Genomic DNA, 21,102 nt, shown 5'->3' on the forward strand with positions numbered 1-21,102 from the left:
ACTGCACACGCCTGCGGCCCCTCGCCGGGTTGACAGTCCACGCTACAGGCTGGATAGGCATAAGAGGAGACCCGTCTGCCTAGGCTGCAGTCCATGGGCTCAGGGGATATTTGACACCTGGCGGCTACATGTCCAGGGTTGTGACACCGCCAGCAAACTATATCTTTACCAACTGTTCTAAAGGCACCTTCAGTAGTAATGGGACGTCCCCCAGTGGTGGCTCTAGACCCCTTCCATGGTGAACCCGCCCCCTTTTGGGTATCCCAGTAGGGAGAAGTGACTGCATCTGGTTTTCCAAGAGATCTCTCGACTATCTGGTACCTCTCTACCAGGTCGATGAAGTCATCTGCATTCTGGGGATCACCCTGGGCAACCCAGGTCTGTACTGGCTTGGGAAGGGAATGCATGAACCTGTCAATCACCACCCGCTCAACCATCTGGGCCGGAGTGGAGGACTCCGGTTGTAGCCACTTCTGAACAAGATGCAGGAGGTCAAACATCTGCGAGCGAGGGGGTTTGTTGCTAGCATACACCCAGTGATGAACTCGCTGGGCTCTTACCGCCATATTTACTTCTAGACGTGCTAAGATCTCTGTCTTTAGTTTGGCATATTCCTTAGCATCTTGCAGCGCCAAGTCAAAATACGCCTTCTGGGGTTCACCCGATAAATATGGCGCCAGAACCTTTGCCCACTGTGCTGGAGGAAGTCTCTCACGATCAGCCACCCTCTCAAAAACAGTCAGAAATGCTTCTACATCATCCCCAGGGGTCATCTTCTGCATGGCCCGCCTTACCGCCTTCCCGACATGAGAATCATCAGTCGGCCCTGGGGGTGGGGCGGCTGCCCTGCTCTGGATGGCATCCGCCAAAAGCTGTATCTGCTGTTGCGCCTCCTGCTGGTGCTGCTGCGCCTCCTGCTGGTGCTGCTGCTGTGACTTTTGCTGCAACTGGATCTGCTGAAGCAACAGTTTGGTCGTCTCCTGGTGCTGCTGCTGCATGCTCCGCTGGGCCTGCTGCATACTCTCCTGGTGCTGCTGCTGCATTCTCCACTGGGCCTGCTGCATACTCTCCTGGGCCTGCAGGTGTTGCTGCTGCATGCTCTGCTGGGCCTGGACCAGGTGCTTAACGAGCTCCTCCATGCTGCTAGACTTCCCTGGCTGGCTGGCGGCCTTCACCCAGGACATCCACCGGTCTTTGTAGCAGGTACACGTGTTCCTGGAATCCTGCACGCACTCTCACACCAACTGTGGCAAGTCGACTCGCTCGGCTCTCCTGGAGGCAGACTCAGGACACACGTTCTCAGGTTTTCCTCTTTGCTGGTTTATTATCAGCCATAAACTCATGCAGGTTTCACAGGAAAAACAAACATGACCCCTCTGGGTTAAACGAAAAAACAAAACAAAGTATAACTCAGTCCATAGATGAGCGGGTTCCGCCCGCTCTCGGTAGCATAAACTGCACTGCTAAAGTCCATGTGAAAAGCTCTGCAGTTTCCACAATACTGTCTGGAGACTTCCCTCTCCAGACCACACTCCAGAGAAAAAAAAAAAAGGGACTGAGCTTTTACACTTTGCTCAGCCACACCCTGAGGGGAGGTAGGGGGAATGGCGTCCCGCCCTCTTTGCCATTCCCATAAAACGGCACACCCTTTAACAGAGTAAGCCTACCAGCATATAACACGCTGGCAGAAAAATAAAGTAGGTCTTAGTTCACACAGGAGACCATCCTGAGTGACACATACCTCCCCTCACATATAAAACCAGTGACACTGTCACAAGGGATATATATATATATTTTTTTTTATTTGTGTATCTTGAAAGGTACATGAACATATTACTGTACGGCAGTGTACACACAGCACTGTCAAGAGATTAGAATCACCCGTTACAACAGGCCCCATCTTCTATGGGGCTCACAATCTACTTCTTTATTCAATCTTTATGTGTTGTCCTATACACATGACACATGGTTTATGTGCTGCACACTTTCTTCTACATACTAGCTGTGTCCCATTAATAAAACGTGGAAGAAGCTACTCTGGTCAGATGAGACCAAAGTAGAACATTTTGGGCCAAATGCAAAACGTTACGTGTGGCAGAAAACTAACACTGCACCTTGAACCTTGAAAGCACCATCCCAACCGTCACACATGGTGATGGCAGCATCATGCTGTGGGGTTGCTTTTCTTCATCAGGGACAGGGAAGCTGGTCAGAGTTGATGATCATTTATTTTTCAATAGGACAATGACCCCAAACACACTTCCAGGCTGTGTAAGGGCTATTTGACCAAGTAGGAGAGTGATGGGGTGCTACGCCAGATGACCTGGCCTCCGCAGTCACCAGACCTGAACCCAATCGAGATGGTTTGGGGTGAGCTGGACCGCAGAGTGAAGGCAAAAGGGCCAACAAGTGCTAAGCATCTCTGGGAACTCCTTCAAGATTGTTGGAAGACCATTTACGGTGACTACCTCTTGAAGCTCATCAAGAGAATGCCAAGAGTGTGCAAAGCAGTCATCAAACCAAAAGGTGGCTACTTTGAAGAACCTAGAATATAAGACATTTTCAGTTGTTTCACACTTTTTTGTTAAGTATATAATTCCACATGTGTTAATTCATAGTTTCGATGCCTTCAGTGTGAATGTACAATTTTCATAGTCATGAAAATACAGAAAAATCTTTAAATGAGAAGGTGTGTTCAAACTTTTGGTCTGTACTGTATATATCCAACTGAACTCACAGTCCTTCTGAGGACTAATCCACCTGCATATATTTAGTGGTGATATCAGGAATTAGGCAGGCAGGCAGTGTATGTGTCAGACTGCAGTACATGATACAGCACAAGAGGGTCTATTGAACGTCTTGTTAGTATAGGTATTCCACAACATATATATATATATATATCCATCTGAACTAACAGTCCTTATGAGGACTAATGCAGCTGCATATATTCAGTGGTGATAGCAGGAGTTAGGCAGGTAGGCAGTGTAAGTGGCAGACTGCAGTGCATGATACAGCACAAGAGGGTCCATTGAACGTTCCTGCTGCTGCTGTTCTTACCGATATTTGTAGACATAGCCCCAGATATCAGGGACCAGGGAAATTTTTTTTCATCTTAATCCTGGTTATTTGCTTAAAAAGCAATACAGAGGACCCCATTTGCTGCTCCATTTGCTTGTTCTCACTGCAGAATAAAGCCAGATCTGTTCCATATTTCATCGATAAAAATCCAGAAATTTAAACTGAACGTGGAAAATATTGGCCTTCTTTTCCATTCTGTTGCAGTGTGTCGGTCAAGCTATTCACACTAGGTGTCTGTGAAGAATAGTATTAGTAAATTACAGGCCTGTTATTTAAAACCTTGGTTCTCTGTCAGACCTAACACCTATAAGAGTGTTCCAAAATTAGACATTTCTTCCATTTTCATTCCGTTGCAGTGTGTCGGTCAAGCTATTCACACTAGGTGTCTGTGAAGGATAGTATTAGCAAATTACACGCCTGCTATTTAAACCCGTGGTTCTCTGTCAGACATAACACCTATAAGAGTGTTCCAAAATCAGACATTTCTTCCATTTTCATTCTGTTGCAGTGTGTTGGTCAAGCTATTCACACTAGGTGACTGTGAAAGATAGTATTAGCAAATAACAGGCCTGCTATTTAAAACCGTGGTTCTCTGTCAGACATAACACCTATAAGAGGGTTCCAAAATAAGACATTTCTTCCACTTTCATTCCATTGCAGTGTGTCAGTCAACCTATTCACACTAGGTGTCTGAGAAGAATCGTATTAGCAAGTTACAGGCCTGCTATTTAAAATTGTGGTTCTCTGTCAGACGTATCACAAATAACTGCGTTCCAAAATCAGCCATTTCTCGTGAACGTGGAAAATATTGTCCTCCATTAAAAATGGGCAAGGTGCGTGTCAAGGGACAGGGAAGTGGACGTGATGGTGCATGCAGGAGCTGAGGATGTGGCCATGGGCAAGCTGAAATTGTGCCACAACATACACCCACATCTTGTCGCTAGACCTTCCTGTCCCAATTACTAGGGGACCTCAGAATACCACTATTGAACATAGAGCAGTGTCAAAAGGTTATTGGTTGAATAACAGAAAATGCTTCCAGTCCCTTTGCCACAACCACCACCGCCCTGTCTTGAACACAGTCAAGTCTCAGTAGCCATGAGTCTGGACCGCATATTCCTCACCCTGATCCTCCTTCCTCCCACCATGCTGAGTGCCCGGAGACAACTGAACCCACACTTGGACACTCAGAAGAGCTGGTCACTTTTCCATTTATAGATTCGGACTTCTTGCCCGGCCAGCTTCAAGCAAGTCAAGAGGAGAACGCATGTAGCGATGCCCAAATATTGGAGCAGCCACGGTCACACAAATGTAATGGTGGGAAAGTGCAATTACTGTCGCAAGGGGTGGATGATGATGATGATGAGACATAATTGCCAGAAAGTCAGGAAGACGACCAGGGTGCAGAAGTGGAAGACGAGGTGGTGGATGATATAGTAACTGACCCGACCTGGCAAGAGGACATACAGAGCAAGGACAGCAGCATATAGGGGGAGGGAGGTGTAGCACCACAACAGGAGGAAGAAGCAGCATGGTGGCTGCAGACACAACAAGGTGGGAAAGCATTCCTCATAACGCCAACACAATAGAAGTTGCCAGTACAACTGTTAGGTCTTCCCAAGTCTGGTTATTTTTTCAAGACTCTGCAGAAAACCCCAAAAAAGCCATTTGCACCACCTCCCAGGCCAGCATCAGTAGGGGTAGCAAAACTAGCAGCCTGACCACCACCAGCACGATCACGCACATGGAAGCAGACCACTGAACTAAGTGGGCCGAACCCCAGGGTCCAGCAACAGTGTCTGAGGGTGACACCACTGCTTGTTCCGCTGTTGTGCATACACACCAATCCCCTGACCATGGCACATGCCAAGATGTCTCCCGCCCTGCACCTGTTGTTGCACACTTTCAACTAGCACCATCAACAAGCACATCCACGTCCTTGTCCCAGTGCAGCGTTCAGTTGTCCCTACCCCAGTGCTTGTAGCGCAAGCGCAAATACTCAGCCAATGCCCCACAAGCTACACAACTAAATTAACACATTTCGAGAAAGCTTGCGCTCGAAATGTTGCCTTTTTAGCTCGTGGAGATGGAAGTTTTTCGCAACCTGATGGCGGCAGCCGTCCCTCGGTACTTGGAGCCAAGCCGCTACTATTTCTCCAGGTGTGCCATCCCCAAATTACACTAGCACGTGTCCCACAACATTTGAAGTGCCCTCAACAATGCAGTTATCGGGAAAGTCCACATAACCACAGACACGTAGACAAGTTCTTGTAGGCAGGGACGGTCCATCTCACTGACGGCACACTGGGTTAACATAGTGGAAGCCGGGACCGAGTCGGACCTTGAGATGGAACACGTCCTCCAGACACCGAGGATTGCGGGCCCTGAGTCAATCAAGGCTGCCCCCACATTCTACAGCTCCTGCACCTCCTCCTATTTCTCCTCCTCTTCAGCCACCATCTCTGAAATGACCACATCAGTCGCAATCTGGAAGCACTGCAGCACTGCCTTGACCAAGCGGCAACAGGCTGTGCTGAAGCTAATATGCTTAGGTGACAAACCGCACAATGCTGAAGAGTTGTGGACAGCTCTGAAGGAGCAGGAAGATCTGTGGCTGACATCGCTGAACGTACAGCCAGGCATGGTCATGTGTGACAATGACTGGAACCTGGTGGAGGCTCTGAGGTGAGGCGAGCTCACACACGCACCATGCCTGGCCCATTTGTTTAACCTTGTGGTTCAGCGGTTTCTCAAAACCTACCCGGATCTGTCGGATCTGCTTGTTAAAGTACGCTGCCTGTGTGCCCATTTTAGAAAGTCAACTACAGCTTCCACCGGCTTTGCCGTGCTTCAGCAGTGTTTGCAGTTTCCGGCTCACCGACTGATCTGCGATATCCCCACACATTGTAACTCTACATTGCAGATATTGGGAAGGATTTGTGAGAAGAAGAGGGCAGTTGTTGACTACCAGCATCAACAAGGCCATCGGTATTCAGGTCCGAATCCAGACATAAGACCTCAGGAGTGGACATGGATGTCAGACATATTTACCATCCTCCAAAACTTTGAAGACTCCACCAAGATGGTGAGCGGCGATAACGCCATAATTAGCATCACCATCCCGCTTCTCTGTCTTCTGAAACGCTCTCTACTCACAATCAAAGAGCAAAAAAAAAAGCAAGACAAAAATATATCTCATACCCTACCATAATTATATATAAATGTAAAGCAAAATTGCATAATAAATATAGGGTACTTAGTGAAAAAAAGTATACAAGCCGTCCCACCAGCGGCAAGGTGACCCTAAATTGGGTATATACCAATCAGCTCAACAAAGGGCATGCCACACCCTTAAATTGCACAGAATGCAAACAAGTCAAAAAACCAGACAATGTGAACTGAGGTCTAAGATGGCAGACATACAAGAAACAGAGGCATGTTCACACTAGCAAAAAAGAAGCAAGACAAAAATATATCTCATACCCTACCATAATTATATATAAATGTAAAGCAAAATTGCATAATAAATATAGGGTACTTAGTGAACTATTTTTGATCAAAAAAAGTATACAAGCCGTCCCACCAGCGGCAAGGTGACCCTAAATTGGGACGGTACCTATACTGCCTATATTAAAAACCTTACTGTATATCAAAGTTGAAGTAATGCATATAAAAGGGTAGACAAATAGGACCGGGTCCCAACTCCAGACCACCTAGGCCAGTGGTAAGCTACATATATACCAATCAGCTCAACAAAGGGCATGCCACACCCTTAAATTGCACAGAATGCAAACAAGTCAAAAAACCAGACAATGTGAACTGAGGTCTAAGATGGCAGACATACAAGAAACAGAGGCATGTTCACACTAGCAAAAAAGAAGCAAGACAAAAATATATCTCATACCCTACCATAATTATATATAAATGTAAAGCAAAATTGCATAATAAATATAGGGTACTTAGTGAACTATTTTTGATCAAAAAAAGTATACAAGCCGTCCCACCAGCGGCAAGGTGACCCTAAATTGGGACGGTACCTATACTGCCTATATTAAAAACCTTACTGTATATCAAAGTTGAAGTAATGCATATAAAAGGGTAGACAAATAGGACCGGGTCCCAACTCCAGACCACCTAGGCCCGTGGTAAGCTACATATATACCAATCAGCTCAACAAAGGGCATGCCACACCCTTAAATTGCACAGAATGCAAACAAGTCAAAAAACCAGACAATGTGAACTGAGGTCTAAGATGGCAGACATACAAGAAACAGAGGCATGTTCACACTAGCAAAAAAGAAGCAAGACAAAAATATATCTCATACCCTACCATAATTATATATAAATGTAAAGCAAAATTGCATAATAAATATAGGGTACTTAGTGAACTATTTTTGATCAAAAAAAGTATACAAGCCGTCCCACCAGCGGCAAGGTGACCCTAAATTGGGACGGTACCTATACTGCCTATATTAAAAACCTTACTGTATATCAAAGTTGAAGTAATGCATATAAAAGGGCAGACAAATAGGACCGGGTCCCAACTCCAGACCACCTAGGCCCGTGGTAAGCTACATATATACCAATCAGCTCAACAAAGGGCATGCCACACCCTTAAATTGCACAGAATGCAAACAAGTCAAAAAACCAGACAATGTGAACTGAGGTCTAAGATGGCAGACATACAAGAAACAGAGGCATGTTCACACTAGCAAAAAAGAAGCAAGACAAAAATATATCTCATACCCTACCATAATTATATATAAATGTAAAGCAAAATTGCATAATAAATATAGGGTACTTAGTGAACTATTTTTGATCAAAAAAAGTATACAAGCCGTCCCACCAGCGGCAAGGTGACCCTAAATTGGGACGGTACCTATACTGCCTATATTAAAAACCTTACTGTATATCAAAGTTGAAGTAATGCATATAAAAGGGTAGACAAATAGGACCGGGTCCCAACTCCAGACCACCTAGGCCCGTGGTAAGCTACATATATACCAATCAGCTCAACAAAGGGCATGCCACACCCTTAAATTGCACAGAATGCAAACAAGTCAAAAAACCAGACAATGTGAACTGAGGTCTAAGATGGCAGACATACAAGAAACAGAGGCATGTTCACACTAGCAAAAAAGAAGCAAGACAAAAATATATCTCATACCCTACCATAATTATATATAAATGTAAAGCAAAATTGCATAATAAATATAGGGTACTTAGTGAACTATTTTTGATCAAAAAAAGTATACAAGCCGTCCCACCAGCGGCAAGGTGACCCTAAATTGGGACGGTACCTATACTGCCTATATTAAAAACCTTACTGTATATCAAAGTTGAAGTAATGCATATAAAAGGGTAGACAAATAGGATCGGGTCCCAACTCCAGACCACCTAGGCCCGTGGTAAGCTACATATATACCAATCAGCTCAACAAAGGGCATGCCACACCCTTAAATTGCACAGAATGCAAACAAGTCAAAAAAACAGACAATGTGAACTGAGGTCTAAGATGGCAGACATACAAGAAACAGAGGCATGTTCACACTAGCAAAAAAGAAGCAAGACAAAAATATATCTCATACCCTACCATAATTATATATAAATGTAAAGCAAAATTGCATAATAAATATAGGGTACTTAGTGAACTATTTTTGATCAAAAAAAGTATACAAGCCGTCCCACCAGCGGCAAGGTGACCCTAAATTGGGACGGTACCTATACTGCCTATATTAAAAACCTTACTGTATATCAAAGTTGAAGTAATGCATATAAAAGGGTAGACAAATAGGACCGGGTCCCAACTCCAGACCACCTAGGCCCGTGGTAAGCTACATATATACCAATCAGCTCAACAAAGGGCATGCCACACCCTTAAATTGCACAGAATGCAAACAAGTCAAAAAACCAGACAATGTGAACTGAGGTCTAAGATGGCAGACATACAAGAAACAGAGGCATGTTCACACTAGCAAAAAAGAAGCAAGACAAAAATATATCTCATACCCTACCAAAATTATATATAAATGTAAAGCAAAATTGCATAATAAATATAGGGTACTTAGTGAACTATTTTTGATCAAAAAAAGTATACAAGCCGTCCCACCAGCGGCAAGGTGACCCTAAATTGGGACGGTACCTATACTGCCTATATTAAAAACCTTACTGTATATCAAAGTTGAAGTAATGCATATAAAAGGGTAGACAAATAGGACCGGGTCCCAACTCCAGACCACCTAGGCCCGTGGTAAGCTACATATATACCAATCAGCTCAACAAAGGGCATGCCACACCCTTAAATTGCACAGAATGCAAACAAGTCAAAAAACCAGACAATGTGAACTGAGGTCTAAGATGGCAGACATACAAGAAACAGAGGCATGTTCACACTAGCAAAAAAGAAGCAAGACAAAAATATATCTCATACCCTACCATAATTATATATAAATGTAAAGCAAAATTGCATAATAAATATATTGTACTTAGTGAACTATTTTTGATCAAAAAAAGTATACAAGCCGTCCCACCAGCGGCAAGGTGACCCTAAATTGGGACGGTACCTATACTGCCTATATTAAAAACCTTACTGTATATCAAAGTTGAAGTAATGCATATAAAAGGGTAGACAAATAGGACCGGGTCCCAACTCCAGACCACCTAGGCCCGTGGTAAGCTACATATATACCAATCAGCTCAACAAAGGGCATGCCACACCCTTAAATTGCACAGAATGCAAACAAGTCAAAAAACCAGACAATGTGAACTGAGGTCTAAGATGGCAGACATACAAGAAACAGAGGCATGTTCACACTAGCAAAAAAGAAGCAAGACAAAAATATATCTCATACCCTACCATAATTATATATAAATGTAAAGCAAAATTGCATAATAAATATAGGGTACTTAGTGAACTATTTTTGATCAAAAAAAGTATACAAGCCGTCCCACCAGCGGCAAGGTGACCCTAAATTGGGACGGTACCTATACTGCCTATATTAAAAACCTTACTGTATATCAAAGTTGAAGTAATGCATATAAAAGGGTAGACAAATAGGACCGGGTCCCAACTCCAGACCACCTAGGCCCGTGGTAAACTACATATATACCAATCAGCTCAACAAAGGGCATGCCACACCCTTAAATTGCACAGAATGCAAACAAGTCAAAAAACCAGACAATGTGAACTGAGGTCTAAGATGGCAGACATACAAGAAACAGAGGCATGTTCACACTAGCAAAAAAGAAGCAAGACAAAAATATATCTCATACCCTACCATAATTATATATAAATGTAAAGCAAAATTGCATAATAAATATAGGGTACTTAGTGAACTATTTTTGATCAAAAAAAGTATACAAGCCGTCCCACCAGCGGCAAGGTGACCCTAAATTGGGACGGTACCTATACTGCCTATATTAAAAACCTTACTGTATATCAAAGTTGAAGTAATGCATATAAAAGGGTAGACAAATAGGACCGGGTCCCAACTCCAGACCACCTAGGCCCGTGGTAAGCTACATATATACCAATCAGCTCAACAAAGGGCATGCCACACCCTTAAATTGCACAGAATGCAAACAAGTCAAAAAACCAGACAATGTGAACTGAGGTCTAAGATGGCAGACATACAAGAAACAGAGGCATGTTCACACTAGCAAAAAAGAAGCAAGACAAAAATATATCTCATACCCTACCATAATTATATATAAATGTAAAGCAAAATTGCATAATAAATATAGGGTACTTAGTGAACTATTTTTGATCAAAAAAAGTATACAAGCCGTCCCACCAGCGGCAAGGTGACCCTAAATTGGGACGGTACCTATACTGCCTATATTAAAAACCTTACTGTATATCAAAGTTGAAGTAATGCATATAAAAGGGTAGACAAATAGGACCGGGTCCCAACTCCAGACCACCTAGGCCCGTGGTAAGCTACATATATACCAATCAGCTCAACAAAGGGCATGCCACACCCTTAAATTGCACAGAATGCAAACAAGTCAAAAAACCAGACAATGTGAACTGAGGTCTAAGATGGCAGACATACAAGAAACAGAGGCATGTTCACACTAGCAAAAAAGAAGCAAGACAAAAATATATCTCATACCCTACCATAATTATATATAAATGTAAAGCAAAATTGCATAATAAATATAGGGTACTTAGTGAACTATTTTTGATCAAAAAAAGTATACAAGCCGTCCCACCAGCGGCAAGGTGACCCTAAATTGGGACGGTACCTATACTGCCTATATTAAAAACCTTACTGTATATCAAAGTTGAAGTAATGCATATAAAAGGGTAGACAAATAGGACCGGGTCCCAACTCCAGACCACCTAGGCCCGTGGTAAGCTACATATATACCAATCAGCTCAACAAAGGGCATGCCACACCCTTAAATTGCACAGAATGCAAACAAGTCAAAAAACCAGACAATGTGAACTGAGGTCTAAGATGGCAGACATACAAGAAACAGAGGCATGTTCACACTAGCAAAAAAGAAGCAAGACAAAAATATATCTCATACCCTACCATAATTATATATAAATGTAAAGCAAAATTGCATAATAAATATAGGGTACTTAGTGAACTATTTTTGATCAAAAAAAGTATACAAGCCGTCCCACCAGCGGCAAGGTGACCCTAAATTGGGACGGTACCTATACTGCCTATATTAAAAACCTTACTGTATATCAAAGTTGAAGTAATGCATATAAAAGGGTAGACAAATAGGACCGGGTCCCAACTCCAGACCACCTAGGCCCGTGGTAAGCTACATATATACCAATCAGCTCAACAAAGGGCATGCCACACCCTTAAATTGCACAGAATGCAAACAAGTCAAAAAACCAGACAATGTGAACTGAGGTCTAAGATGGCAGACATACAAGAAACAGAGGCATGTTCACACTAGCAAAAAAGAAGCAAGACAAAAATATATCTCATACCCTACCATAATTATATATAAATGTAAAGCAAAATTGCATAATAAATATAGGGTACTTAGTGAACTATTTTTGATCAAAAAAAGTATACAAGCCGTTCCACCAGCGGCAAGGTGACCCTAGATTGGGACGGTACCTATACTGCCTATATTAAAAACCTTACTGTATAATCAAAGTTGAAGTAATGCATATAAAAGGGTAGACAAATAGGACCGGGTCCCAACTCCAGACCACCTAGGCCCGTGGTAAGCTACATATATACCAATCAGCTCAACAAAGGGCATGCCACACCCTTAAATTGCACAGAATGCAAACAAGTCAAAAAACCAGACAATGTGAACTGAGGTCTAAGATGGCAGACATACAAGAAACAGAGGCATGTTCACACTAGCAAAAAAGAAGCAAGACAAAAATATATCTCATACCCTACCATAATTATATATAAATGTAAAGCAAAATTGCATAATAAATATAGGGTACTTAGTGAACTATTTTTGATCAAAAAAAGTATACAAGCCGTCCCACCAGCGGCAAGGTGACCCTAAATTGGGACGGTACCTATACTGCCTATATTAAAAACCTTACTGTATAATCAAAGTTGAAGTAATGCATATAAAAGGGTAGACAAATAGGACCGGGTCCCAACTCCAGACCACCTAGGGCCTAGGTGGTCTGGAGTTGGGACCCGGTCCTATTTGTCTACCCTTTTATATGCATTACTTCAACTTTGATATACAGTAAGGTTTTTAATATAGGCAGTATAGGTACCGTCCCAATTTAGGGCCTAGGTGGTCTGGAGTTGGGACCCGGTCCTATTTGTCTACCCTTTTATATGCATTACTTCAACTTTGATATACAGTAAGGTTTTTAATATAGGCAGTATAGGTATCGTCCCAATTTAGGGTCACCTTGCCGCTGGTGGGACGGCTTGTATACTTTTTTTGATCAAAAATAGTTCACTAAGTACCCTATATTTATTATGCAATTTTGCTTTACATTTATATATAATTATGGTAGGGTATGAGATATATTTTTGTCTTGCTTCTTTTTTGCTAGTGTGAACATGCCTCTGTTTCTTGTATGTCTGCCATCTTAGACCTCAGTTCACATTGTCTGGTTTTTTGACTTGTTTGCATTCTGTGCAATTTAAGGGTGTGGCATGCCCTTTGTTGAGCTGATTGGTATATATGTAGCTTACCACGGGCCTAGGTGGTCTGGAGTTGGGACCCGGTCCTATTTGTCTACCCTTTTATATGCATTACTTCAACTTTGATATACAGTAAGGTTTTTAATATAGGCAGTATAGGTACCGTCCCAATTTAGGGTCACCTTGCCGCTGGTGGGACGGCTTGTATACTTTTTTTGATCAAAAATAGTTCACTAAGTACCCTATATTTATTATGCAATTTTGCTTTACATTTATATATAATTATGGTAGGGTATGAGATATATTTTTGTCTTGCTTCTTTTTTGCTAGTGTGAACATGCCTCTGTTTCTTGTATGTCTGCCATCTTAGACCTCAGTTCACATTGTCTGGTTTTTTGACTTGTTTGCATTCTGTGCAATTTAAGGGTGTGGCATGCCCTTTGTTGAGCTGATTGGTATATATGTAGCTTACCACGGGCCTAGGTGGTCTGGAGTTGGGACCCGGTCCTATTTGTCTACCCTTTTATATGCATTACTTCAACTTTGATATACAGTAAGGTTTTTAATATAGGCAGTATAGGTACCGTCCCAATTTAGGGTCACCTTGCCGCTGGTGGGACGGCTTGTATACTTTTTTTGATCAAAAATAGTTCACTAAGTACCCTATATTTATTATGCAATTTTGCTTTACATTTATATATAATTATGGTAGGGTATGAGATATATTTTTGTCTTGCTTCTTTTTTGCTAGTGTGAACATGCCTCTGTTTGTTGTATGTCTGCCATCTTAGACCTCAGTTCACATTGTCTGTTTTTTTGACTTGTTTGCATTCTGTGCAATTTAAGGGTGTGGCATGCCCTTTGTTGAGCTGATTGGTATATATGTAGCTTACCACGGGCCTAGGTGGTCTGGAGTTGGGACCCGGTCCTATTTGTCTACCCTTTTATATGCATTACTTCAACTTTGATATACAGTAAGGTTTTTAATATAGGCAGTATAGGTACCGTCCCAATTTAGGGTCACCTTGCCGCTGGTGGGACGGCTTGTATACTTTTTTTTGATCAAAAATAGTTCACTAAGTACCCTATATTTATTATGCAATTTTGCTTTACATTTATATATAATTATGGTAGGGTATGAGATATATTTTTGTCTTGCTTCTTTTTTGCTAGTGTGAACATGCCTCTGTTTCTTGTATGTCTGCCATCTTAGACCTCAGTTCACATTGTCTGGTTTTTTGACTTGTTTGCATTCTGTGCAATTTAAGGGTGTGGCATGCCCTTTGTTGAGCTGATTGGTATATATGTAGCTTACCACGGGCCTAGGTGGTCTGGAGTTGGGACCCGGTCCTATTTGTCTACCCTTTTATATGCATTACTTCAACTTTGATATACAGTAAGGTTTTTAATATAGGCAGTATAGGTACCGTCCCAATTTAGGGTCACCTTGCCGCTGGTGGGACGGCTTGTATACTTTTTTTGATCAAAAATAGTTCACTAAGTACCCTATATTTATTATGCAATTTTGCTTTACATTTATATATAATTATGGTAGGGTATGAGATATATTTTTGTCTTGCTTCTTTTTTGCTAGTGTGAACATGCCTCTGTTTCTTGTATGTCTGCCATCTTAGACCTCAGTTCACATTGTCTGGTTTTTTGACTTGTTTGCATTCTGTGCAATTTAAGGGTGTGGCATGCCCTTTGTTGAGCTGATTGGTATATATGTAGCTTACCACGGGCCTAGGTGGTCTGGAGTTGGGACCCGGTCCTATTTGTCTACCCTTTTATATGCATTACTTCAACTTTGATATACAGTAAGGTTTTTAATATAGGCAGTATAGGTACCGTCCCAATTTAGGGTCACCTTGCCGCTGGTGGGACGGCTTGTATACTTTTTTTGATCAAAAATAGTTCACTAAGTACCCTATATTTATTATGCAATTTTGCTTTACATTTATATATAATTATGGTACGGTATGAGATATATTTTTGTCTTGCTTCTTTTTTGCTAGTGTGAACATGCCTCTGTTTCTTGTATGTCTGCCATCTTAGACCTCAGTTCACATTGTCTGGTTTTTTGACTTGTTTGCATTCTGTGCAATTTAAGGGTGTGGCATGCCCTTTGTTGAGCTGATTGGTATATATGTAGCTTACCACGGGCCTAGGTGGTCTGGAGTTGGGACCCGGTCCTATTTGTCTACCCTTTTATATGCATTACTTCAACTTTGATATACAGTAAGGTTTTTAATATAGGCAGTATAGGTACCGTCCCAATTTAGGGTCACCTTGCCGCTGGTGGGACGGCTTGTATACTTTTTTTGATCAAAAATAGTTCACTAAGTACCCTATATTTATTATGCAATTTTGCTTTACATTTATATATAATTATGGTACGGTATGAGATATATTTTTGTCTTGCTTCTTTTTTGCTAGTGTGAACATGCCTCTGTTTCTTGTATGTCTGCCATCTTAGACCTCAGTTCACATTGTCTGGTTTTTTGACTTGTTTGCATTCTGTGCAATTTAAGGGTGTGGCATGCCCTTTGTTGAGCTGATTGGTATATATGTAGCTTACCACAGGCCTAGGTGGTCTGGAGTTGGGACCCGGTCCTATTTGTCTACCCTTTTATATGCATTACTTCAACTTTGATATACAGTAAGGTTTTTAATATAGGCAGTATAGGTACCGTCCCAATTTAGGGTCACCTTGCCGCTGGTGGGACGGCTTGTATACTTTTTTTGATCAAAAATAGTTCACTAAGTACCCTATATTTATTATGCAATTTTGCTTTACATTTATATATAATTATGGTAGGGTATGAGATATATTTTTGTCTTGCTTCTTTTTTGCTAGTGTGAACATGCCTCTGTTTCTTGTATGTCTGCCATCTTAGACCTCAGTTCACATTGTCTGGTTTTTTGACTTGTTTGCATTCTGTGCAATTTAAGGGTGTGGCATGCCCTTTGTTGAGCTGATTGGTATATATGTAGCTTACCACGGGCCTAGGTGGTCTGGAGTTGGGACCCGGTCCTATTTGTCTACCCTTTTATATGCATTACTTCAACTTTGATATACAGTAAGGTTTTTAATATAGGCAGTATAGGTACCGTCCCAATTTAGGGTCACCTTGCCGCTGGTGGGACGGCTTGTATACTTTTTTTGATCAAAAATAGTTCACTAAGTACCCTATATTTATTATGCAATTTTGCTTTACATTTATATATAATTATGGTAGGGTATGAGATATATTTTTGTCTTGCTTCTTTTTTGCTAGTGTGAACATGCCTCTGTTTCTTGTATGTCTGCCATCTTAGACCTCAGTTCACATTGTCTGTTTTTTTTTTTTCACAATCAAAGAGGATGCATTACAGGCGGAGCACAATGAGATGGAGCAAGGAACCATGCAGGGTGATTCCACACAGCCCAGACTCATCTCAACTCAACGTGGATTGGGTGACAATGAAGAAAAGGAGGAGGAGGATGAAGAACAGGGGCTAGTTTCCTGCGATATAGACTGTACTACCTACACAACTGTCATACCGTCTGTTCAGCGTGGATAGCCTGAGAACAGGGATTAGGAGGAAGAGGAGGAGGATGAGGAAGAGAGCATGGTCAGTCATTGGTGAGGATACGGAAGCCTTGCCTCTTTGCAGTCTGGCACACATGGCTAAGTTTATGTTATGCTGCCTTTCCTGTGACCCTCACTTTGTCCAACTTTTGGGTGACAGTTATTATTGGTTGGTGACACATCTAGACCCACGCTACAAGGAGAACTTTCTGTTTCTTATTCCCTTGCAGGACAGGCCTAATAAAATGGTGCAGTATGAAAAGGCCCTTGTTGCGGAAATATTTAAAAAATTCCCATCTGAAAACGCTGGCGGCAGAGATTACAGTTCGTTGGACAACCAAGGAGAACAGTCGAGAGAGACACAAATGCAATCCAGAAGAGGCAGAGGAACACTATAAAAGTTCTGGGACAGTTTTCTCAGACCCTTTCATCGCACAAGGCCCTGATGGGTACTCTCTCAAGGAGGGAAAAGTTGCGGAAGATGCTGAGGGAGTACCTTGCCGACCGTACCAATGTCCTCAGTGATTCCTCTGTGCTTTATAATTATTGGGTACCAAGCTGGACACGTGGCATGAACTGGCTCTCTATGCCTTGGAGGTCCTGGCCTGCCCTGCTGCTAGCGTTTTGTGCCGCCGGTGGAATTATAACCGATAGGCGCATCCACCTGTCAACTGAAAATGCTGACAGGCTGACTCTTATAAAAATGAACAAGCGCTGGATTGGGTCAGACTTCTCAATACCACTGAATGATTGCAGCGTAACATAAACTCAAATACAGTGTCTCTTTTTTGGGAGGTCTAACTCTATTCCCATGCACCTCTGTCTTCACACCCAGACATGGGTATGCGCTTCCTGATTTTGTCTATTTGCTCTTGTCCTCCTACTTCTCCGCATCCTCATCCCCACTACAATATCTCCACCATATGTACCATATCAACATATCTACGTTTCTTGCAAGGGACATTGGAGTTCCACCAAATTTTTGGCATCCGTTGCTTCACTGCATAGGCAAACAGTATGAAAGACCCACTTCCTAATAATGGGAGCATTTTTTGCAGGAGGTCCTCCGACCTCTACATCTCTTGCAAGGGGCATTAGAGTTCCTCCAAATTTTTGGCAGCCGTTGCTTCACTGCATGGGCAAACAGTATGGGAGACCCACTTCCTAATCATGGGAACATTGTTTTCAGGAGGCCCTCCAACCTTTACATCTCTTGCAAGGGGCATTGGAGTTCCTTCAAATTTTTGACAGCTGTTGCTTCACTGCATAGGCAAACAGTATGAGAGACACACTTCCCAATAATGGGAGCATTTTTGCAGGAGGCCCTCCGACCTCTACGTCTCTTGCAAGGAGCATTGGAGTTCCTCCAAATTTTTGGCAGCCGTTGCTTCACTGCATGGGCAAACAGTATGGGAGACCCACTTTCTAATAATGGGAGCATTTTTGCAGGATGCCATCTGACCTCTACGTCTCTTGCAAGCGGCATTTGAGTTCTTCCAAATTTTTGGCAGCTGTTGCAGTCACAGCATACACAATAACAGTATAGGGGACCCACTCGTTAATAGTGAGAACAACAAAGCATAGCCGACAGCTGGCCCTTTAAGAATAGTAAGGGCCGCCTGATGGCCCTATAAAATGAGTCTTTGTGACTTTCAGAGTCCCTCCATCATAAATGAAACAGGATGTGTCTGATGATGTGTCACACACCACATGGCCAGATAAGGATATAAAATGTTAAAATGACATTTCCCGGTGAATGCATTTGTCTTGGTTGAAAGCAATGCAAAAGTGCAAAAATGCATCAAAAATGTTACGTGTGAACATAGCCCAAGTTGTGGAGGAGCATTTTTGCTTTTGGTTATTTATTTTCCCTTATATATGTCATTACCCTGGAAAGGATGTTCCTTAACATATTTCCCAGGAAAATCCTTTTTGGTTTCGTTTTTGTATGTTTTATTGTGAGTCCGTAAAAGTGGCGTAATACCTCTAACAACATTGTTGACAACAGTGACCTGGGAGTCAGAAATGCTTTCAGGGGTCTTCCCCATGCTGTTCCCATGTCATTTGAGCACTGTTCCCATCAATTTGGGCAATTTTTAGTCCCTCTGCAGACCGCCGGGGGGATCAGCCTGAAAAATAATCTTACATTGGGCTTGGTACTCGGTCCGAGCACCCGAGTATTCCATTGTGCTCAGCCCGAGCATCGAGCACCCGAGCATTTTAGTGCTCGCTATTCACTAGTAATTACACGAAAGGTGGTCCCACATTTATTTACTTAGGGGGGTTGAATACAAATGTACATCACAATTTTCAGATTTATGTTTTTAAAATATGTAGAAAATCATGTATCATTTCTTTTATACTTCACAAATACTTGCTACTTTGTGTTGGTATCACAAAAAATTCCAATAAAATACATTTAAGTTTATAGGTTTAACATGAACAAATGTGGAAAAATTCATTGGATTAGAATACCTTTTTAAGGCACTGTATCAGAGAGGGGTAGAAAAGCATTATGGGAGCAGCCAGACATCATAACAGGAAATTCTGTGTGATTTTCACCTTCTGTGTTATATTTTTATCTATATCACGTCTCACTGCTTCTTCTATGGATGGAAATGAGGAAGGAGGTTTTTGTATGGCTCTGTATCACTGTGATACCAACTAGCACTCTGTTGACAGTAATAATCTGCTGCATCATCCTCTGTTGCTCCGCTGATTGTAAGACTGAAAGCAGTACCATAGCTTGGTCCAGATCCAGATCCATAGAACCGGTCTGGGACTCCTGTTTGTCGGTTGCTTGTACCATGGATGAGAAGTGTTGGACGTTGTCCTGGTTTCTGTTGGTACCAGTGTAAGTAGCCATTACCTACATTACTAACGGCGTAACATGAGATGGTGACTGTTTCTCCTGGGAACACAGTGATGAGATTTGGAGATTGGGTCAGTGCAATCTGTGCACAGGATTCTAAAGAATGATGAAGAAAACATAAGTGTTAGTGTTAATGTCGCCTCATTGTGCTGTTCTCTACTACTGTCCTGTCCATCATCTCATGAACCTCTCACCATGAAGGAGAAGAAGAATTGCACCCAGTACAACTCCCTGTAAACCCATCGTCATCTCCCTGGACTGATGGCCACAGACTATAGAGATGTCACCTGCACAATGTCCCCTATATACCAGCTTTAATCACTGGAGGAGACGTCCCCTGAGAGCAGAGATGTAAAACAGGAGACATGTAAATTGTGCCGTGTGTCAGCGATCAGTGATCTGGATCTTACTGCAATCAGGGATTTCCTACAGAAGAGATATAATCCCCAATCATTATCCTGAGATGTACATTGACCATCAGTGATGTCCTTATTGTTCTTATAAATACTGCATAATCAGAGCCAAAGAAATATTACCATCCTTAGATGTTTCAGAATTTGTCAAATACACACACGTACACACAGGTACTTGTTTCTTGTGTAAAACAGTCTTTGTTTTTTTTATTTTTTTTAAACCTTCAGAAAGAAACAATAGGGCTTTTCTTCAGCCAAATAAAAACATCCCTTACTTTTAGGGTAAGTTTGTCACTGCAATGGCTTCTGGCACTGTCTGTTCACCATTAGAGCTCACACTCCAGCTCCACAACCTAAGATACAACTGAGCCAATTCTGCTGCCTGTTATAGGAGATGCAAAGTCTGGACTGGAGCTATGGAAGAGACCATTCTCACCCAGCTCTTTTGGTCGCTCCTAAAGCCCAGGACCAAAGTCCGGTCCCATTAAAAACTTCTCAGCAACCTATTCTTGCTTGAACATATCTAGCATCCGGGACTTTACCACTTTATCCTTTACATACGCCCTCTCTTCCCAATGCCTGGGGGGAGGGGATGGACACCTTTTGCCACCGAATAGTGTAACCTGGAGAGCGCATCAACTTTTCCATTTAGTTTCCCAGGTCTATGTTCTACATGAAAATCAAAATCCTGTAAAACCAAGAACCATCTTGTTACCTAGGCATTGTTCCCTTTTCTCTTCCGCTTCCATCTTAGCGGGGCATGGTGGAGCACTAGCCTAAATTTCGAGCCAAACAAGTAGTATCTTAACACTTTGAGTATCCATTTGATGGCTAACCACTCTATTTCTCCATGACAGAGTAATTTTTCTTGCATGGGGACAGCTTCCAGCTCATGTAGATGACAGGAAGCTCCTTCCCATTTACCTCCTGTGACATGACAGCACCCAACATCCAACGCATCCACCTGGATTATGTACTCCTTTAAGAAGTCAGGCACTATCAAAACTGGCTGTCTACAGAGAGCTAGTTTCAGTTTCTGAAAGGCCCTCTCAGCTTCCGGAGTTCAC

The 21,102-nt window shown here is 42.3% G+C and overlaps 1 protein-coding gene across 1 annotated transcript in view; it reads right to left on the reverse strand.

Annotated features, from left to right (window-relative positions):
- LOC141163725 (immunoglobulin kappa light chain-like) overlaps nt 1-19,892 on the reverse strand; it is a 281,315-nt gene extending 261,423 nt beyond the window's left edge. Inside the window, exons 1-2 of the mRNA XM_073649174.1 lie at nt 19,817-19,892; nt 19,409-19,718 (exon numbers count right to left, since the gene is read on the reverse strand). Of these exons, the coding sequence (XP_073505275.1) occupies nt 19,409-19,718; nt 19,817-19,871 (365 nt within the window). The 5' untranslated portion in view covers nt 19,872-19,892. The remainder of the gene's footprint in view (nt 1-19,408; nt 19,719-19,816) is intronic.
- Nucleotides 19,893-21,102: the final 1,210 nt, after the last annotated feature.

Source organism: Phyllobates terribilis, unplaced genomic scaffold (genome assembly GCF_046119375.1).
Source record: "Phyllobates terribilis strain yellow unplaced genomic scaffold, ASM4611937v1 Scaffold_1__5_contigs__length_1240528914, whole genome shotgun sequence".
Lineage (NCBI taxonomy): Eukaryota > Metazoa > Chordata > Amphibia > Anura > Dendrobatidae > Phyllobates > Phyllobates terribilis.